General features: G+C 32.9%; 1 protein-coding gene across 2 annotated transcripts in view; it reads left to right on the top strand.

The window, feature by feature from the left end:
* Window positions 1-1,070: 1,070 nt before the first annotated feature.
* Window positions 1,071-6,122, top strand: part of LOC107189687 (DENN domain-containing protein 4C) — a 30,605-nt gene continuing 25,553 nt past the window's right edge. The window contains exons 1-4 of one of the 2 annotated variants that reach the window (XM_015578390.1): window positions 1,071-1,083; window positions 1,890-2,034; window positions 2,116-2,449; window positions 5,003-5,605. In XM_015578390.1, coding sequence (XP_015433876.1) covers window positions 2,026-2,034; window positions 2,116-2,449; window positions 5,003-5,605 — 946 coding nt within the window. In that variant the 5' untranslated portion in view covers window positions 1,071-1,083; window positions 1,890-2,025. Of the gene's footprint in view, window positions 1,084-1,774; window positions 1,800-1,889; window positions 2,035-2,115; window positions 2,450-5,002; window positions 5,606-6,122 lie in introns of those variants that run through there. The other variant, XM_015578311.1, reaches the window with a different exon arrangement.

Below are 6,122 nucleotides of genomic sequence, written 5' to 3'. Positions count from 1 at the left end.
TGCAGTCGGGGTGGGGTCCCCGGCTGCATCCAAAGCGGCCCGGTAGTGCCGGCGTCGGAGTGCAGTCCTGTGACGCTGGCGGAGTAGAGAAGGGGGGGTGACCGGGGTATCGGTCACCTCTGGGGGGCGTTCGATCGCCCCCACGGAACGGGCTCCCCGATAAGGGGAGCACAGGCGCGGCGGTGGCGGTGCGTTCATACGAGATCCCGCCACCGCCGAGTTCCGCCCGAGAAGGCTGCCGCGGGGGTTTTAGTGAGTGCGAGTCCCACACTACCTCGGAGTCCCACCCCAGGACTCCGGGGTTTGCATAAAGCATTTCCCCCGCGAAAAAAAAAAAGGTATTAAAGCTGGACTCCCGCGTTGTTGCCATTTTTACTTTCAGCACGGCTAGTACTAGAGTCGGCTGTGATTATACATACGTTTATGTTTATATGTTTTATATTTTATAAGAAATGTTTAAATAAATATAGTATAGTATTGTATTTCATTTTCTCTCAAGGCATAAACAACTTTTGTGTTAGGTATCAAGGTTAGGAAAATATAATTCGATACAAGTAGGTATCGATATCTTCATACAAAAGCACAGCTGAGCCGACTCTTCGCCAAAGAGTCTTCGGCTGTGACAAAAGTATATAAATGTCTTCTCATCATCCTTCAGGCCCCCCCATTCGCTTTCTCCCTTCTCTCTGCGATGTGCGATGTGCGAGCAAGAGAGGAGTTACTCCTGCGGTACTTCTGTCCTTTGGTCTCGCTGGGTTTCGCTTCATCCCTACCGTAAGACCGCGCAGTCTATTATATATGACTATATTACTCGCCGACTACATAGCACTACATAGAAGTATGCATTATGTGTCGAAGCAGTGCGATATTAGCGACATTGGTGATGTGATTCAGTAACTTATGACTGACCATACAATTCTAATAGGAGTTAACAGACCTTGCTATGCGAATTTAACGTTGAAATATTTGTTCACATTTATTTATTGACTACATTTAGTTACAACTTTTTTTAAACTTGATATGTGTGTTTGTGACATTTACGAATAAATTCGGCTGTCGTATTTTTCAACAGTTAATATAAATGTAAAAAGCAATTGTCTATATACTGTGAAAGTAAAAATAGTAAATTCAATTTACTCATGATAGAAAAAATTAGATCTATTTGTAGTTTGAAAAATTTCTACTTGTGTAATCTCCAATTGCAAATTGTGCGTCATATTATTCATTTTTAACGGAAATTTTTAACTCTGCACTACTAAAGAAGGGAGTCTTAGCGTCCAAAAAACATCAGTTTTCCATTGAAAATTTGCGTGATATTTCAATAATGTCATTCGTGATTAGAGTAAGTGCACAGAATATAGTTGGTATGACACATAACCTAGAAATACTTAACTTTCAAAACGAATTGTGCAAAAAGTTTTGATGTCATTATTAAGATATTTAAGACATTAGTGAATTAGTGCAAGTGATATTAATGCGGGTTTGATTTTTTTTTCAATTTATTCTTTACTTTCGTACTTTGTGTGTTGATTAAAAAAAAGTAACTATTTATTTGATAACTTTCTGTATTTACAAGAAAATTTGCGAACAATGTAAATCAGTATGCGTTTGATTGTGCAATTCCAGAAGACACATTTTTGGCAAAGTAATTGTGGGTAGGGTAAATACACATGTAAATATGCTTTTATTCGTGTGAAAATTTCAATTTTATGCTTCTATTAAATAATAACCTTGATAAGTTGAAAGGAAGATTTCATTGAGGAAATTTTAATGATTCAAATAAGTTTTTTCTGTCATAGGTAATTCAATCACTTTTTTTATTGTATTCCTACTCCTTTCAAGATTTATGTAAGTATGACTAGTTAAATAATGGCATGTTCTCATTATAGGACGCTTTTACGAAATAATTTGTTCAAAGATTTTTATTTGAGTAAAGCTATTATGAAAAGAAAGTAACGAAGATAATTTTAAAATATATTAGAGAAGCTTGAGGAGGATTATTTTAATGCCATGTGAAGAAGCTTTATGTTGAAAGTCAGTGAATTTGTTTATTTTATGTAAATATAAATTTAAGTGTTTTATATCTTTTATACTTTTGTAATCATTTACAACTAGGTAGTCATGGATGAAAGGAGGGTAGCAGACTACTTTGTCATTGCTGGTTTACCTGGTCAAGACAATGATTTTGAAAATGATAATGAAGCTCAAGAAAAATTGGAAGATTGGTATCAAGAAGGAACCCATGTCAAAGATATGCATATGAAACCTCCAATCACTGATCTTGCCATTATATTCCCAGCATTGGGTGAACAATGTCCAGAAGGATATGTGTTGTTGGAGCACACGGTTTCAGGATTGCCTGCTGATTTAAATCATGGAAGTTTAAGAACAAATGAGTGTTATTTATGTTATCGAAGAGGAAGAGACAAACCTCCTTTAGTTGATATAGGTAAGATGAAATTTAATATATTGAGTATTAAATAGAATGACGCATATTAATACTTTCAAGCAAAGATGTTATGAAAGCATCAGAGACAAGTAAAATTTAATTTGCCCTTTTTTAGGTCTAGGAAAACAAATAGAATCTAATTATAATTCCAAAATTTGTATTTAGAGCGTATTCTATCTTTTAGCTATTTCTAAATGTATCGTAAACATTATTAAGTTTGAATTTATTTTTGTCCATATTTATCTACCTAGTAATAGACAAAATATTACAAAAATAATGGACAGTATATTAATGGGGATTCTTTAAAAATGAAAATAAATAAGTTGGGTTTTCTTAACTCATCCTTTGCTATTGTAAGTGTTAATGTATAAGGTGTTCAAATTACTTTAAGTTTAGAAAAAGTCTAAAAATTGGGATATAAAATATTATTGCGTATCATTCCACTGAACTAGTATTTCTTTAATAGTTTTTTGCAGGTGCAAGTTGCACTTCTAATTTTTTTAATGGTTCTATACCTTCTTTTTAATTTTACTGACACGAAACTGAGTAAATTAAAAACTTGACACAATCATAGAAAACATTAAAAAGTGACAATAATTCTATCAAGGAAGTCTGATGAACAGATATGAGCAAGAGAAGTACCTAATTAGTGTTTTCCGTTGATTTTGATATGTTTTCGCTGGATAGTATCATATTCGTTTAAAGATGTTTATAAAATATTAGTTCTAAACCATAGCATTGTAGCTACTTTTTCAGGAGTATAGGCATCTGCCATTGCACACAAGAAAATCCTAGGGTAAAAGCTAATAAAACTGAGCATGAACAGTAAGGACAGATTGTGGTATTGGGTACTAACAAGTTAACTGTTGGATGATTTTCATATGTTGTACCCACAGCATTGGAATGAAAGATCCTCTATATGGAGAGTATGAGAATAAAATATTATATGAAATTATTTAATTGAGCTCTGTTATCATTCTTTGTACATTTATTTTGTGGAGGATTCCAGGTTTATGTTCCAATATTAATAATACTGTGAAGATTTCAAGCGTTACCATTTTTGTTATATGTTCTAATTAATTTCGACATCGTAGGTAGTCGCTGACCGGTGAACCCCATGGCATCACTGGTAGGACAAAGTGCTGGTCCCCATGGTAGTGAATGTATTAAAAATAGTACCATTCATTTTAAGATTTTAGATTACCAGAACTAATCTACAGAAACTCAATTGTATTTCTTAGAACATTCCACACAGTCGAATTAGTTACATTTGTGACAGTAATAAAAGAAAAGTATACATATATCTTCTCACTTGATATATGTTTCTATTTTTCCAATTTGTTTAAGAATCAAAAAGGAATAAAAATTACCCAAGCATTAGTTTAGGATTTTCTGTGTTTATGAAGGAAATTTTATGGGATCACGTGAGTCCTAATGATATGAATATCTTTACAAATGAAGACTAGACTTAAAAAAGGCTGTAAGTGCCATGTATTTGAAAAGGTTTTTTTTTCATAAAAGAAATGAATATGTTTGAGTTTGTGGATGGAAATACTAACATAATTAATTTATTCATTAACCCCCTACAGGACTGAGGCCGTGGAATGAAAACGGTAGTGTGCGTCCCGAGGAAAATAGCTTACCTTAGAAGTGAAGCGTTATTTGATAGATTTCAAGGAGTTGTTATAAACAAAACGTAGTTCTTTATCTAGCATTGTGCACATATTGTATAAACATATTTTTGAATGAATGATTCGAACAGTTGCTATTATGATATCGCTGTTCATATGAACGTAGGAACGGCAGACGCAACCTATTGCATGGTTGGACTTTTATTCTCATTTCCAGGTGTTGGCCTTTGCAGATTCATCCTATTATAGAAAACAAATTCTTTTTGGGCTTATGGCATTTACAGACTTTTTAATGGAGGAACGGACAGGAGGACAAGTGGTCCACATGCTGCTCTTGTTGTTGGCGAAACAAATGACTTATAAAATGTATATTGGCTCAGGATTGATGCTTTTTGGTTATTCTGCTGACAATACATACACAGATACTTACATAATACTTATAGGATCCTCTACTATGGAAACACTAGCTTTGAAATCTATGCTTTGTGTTGAAGGACAACTATTTGTTCAGGCACAACGAAGAATGTCCATATGGAAAACGATGTATGCAATGGTGCAAACACCTGATAATTTTAAGAATAGAAATAATTGCAGATATAATATATATGCAGTGTATAGATACCGCTAACTTAGACTGTTTCTGCCATCAATATCTTATTTTTTATTAGCAATAAAGACCTGTATGTTACTATCCTGTAACCACATATCATAATTGGAAAGAGATCCTTTAGGATAACGAACTAATCGTACTATCAAATAAAACCGAATAATTTTTTTTATAGGTTTTATGAACAGCTTTGTCTTATTGTATCAACCATAATGTAGTCTATGTTACAACCATGTTAGAATATTACAGTGTAGTACATATGTTGAAATATCACAAAATCAGTGGGATGTACTTAATATGTGGTGCCAATTTCAGGTGTCATCTATGATGGCAAGGAACGCATAATGCAGGATGCAGAAATGGTATTAGAAACTCCTAAAGGACATTTAGCAAATGTGAATAATTCAACATCAAGGATATTTGTGACGTATAGACGTGCAAGTCGCAAAATGCCATGCAATTCTTTAGTTGTGACAGACATATGTGTCATTTTGACAAATAAAGGAGAAACCCCTCCACATGCTTTTTGTATTATCAATAAAAATTTGAACAAAGGCATGTTGGGTAGCGATGTATTCTTGTGTTATAAGAAGTCTATGAATCGTGCAAATTTAATATCATTTAAACCTGCTGTACTGTACAAATACCCAACGTCTGATTATAATAGTTTTGTTTTCCCAAATTCTGTTGCGATGTTTTGTTTACCAATGGGAGCAACAATAGAATGTTGGCCAAAAATGGCTTGTAAACCAAAACCCGTGTTTTCGACATTTGTTTTAACTGTTGCTGATGCAGCCCAGAAAGTATATGGTTCAGCAATAACATTTTACGAGGAACTCGAATTAGAAGTGGATATACCAAATTCGAAAGAAAATCGACAATTAACTGACATACTTGCGGAAAATATACAGAATTCTGGTAAGAGAACATCCATGTTTATGTACATATGCAATGTGTTTTCTTTTTTCTGGATTTGTTCTGTATTTGCTATCATTTCTAACAGTCATTGTTCATTTACTTATACAATACATATCTTGTACTATTCTACAATTTACGAATATTTTATTTTAAATATGAAAACTTAATATTTTAAGGTTCAAGATATTTATAAAATTATATGTGCATAATTTAGAAGTATTTTTCATTGTTCTAATAAATGATAAATATTTCAAAATTAAGTTAACGTAAAAGATGATATCATCATCCAGTTAACTGAAGTATTGTAATTATTTTATAGATTATACTAAATTTACTAGTATTTCTCAAGTTAACAATGCACTTTTTTTACTTCTTTACCCCTTTTTACATTTAATAAATCATAAAATTTTCTAGTGCAGTATTTTCCTTTTCCATTAATATGCTGAAGTAATATTTATTTTCTACTGTTTCTTATTAGTTATATCTGTTACTTGTTCTTGAATATTTTTGAAATTAT

This window comes from Dufourea novaeangliae, unplaced genomic scaffold (genome assembly GCF_001272555.1).
Source record: "Dufourea novaeangliae isolate 0120121106 unplaced genomic scaffold, ASM127255v1 scaffold5, whole genome shotgun sequence".
Taxonomy (NCBI): domain Eukaryota; kingdom Metazoa; phylum Arthropoda; class Insecta; order Hymenoptera; family Halictidae; genus Dufourea; species Dufourea novaeangliae.
The sequence above is the reverse complement of the archived record's forward strand: the minus strand, read 5'-3'. Positions and strand labels throughout refer to the sequence as shown.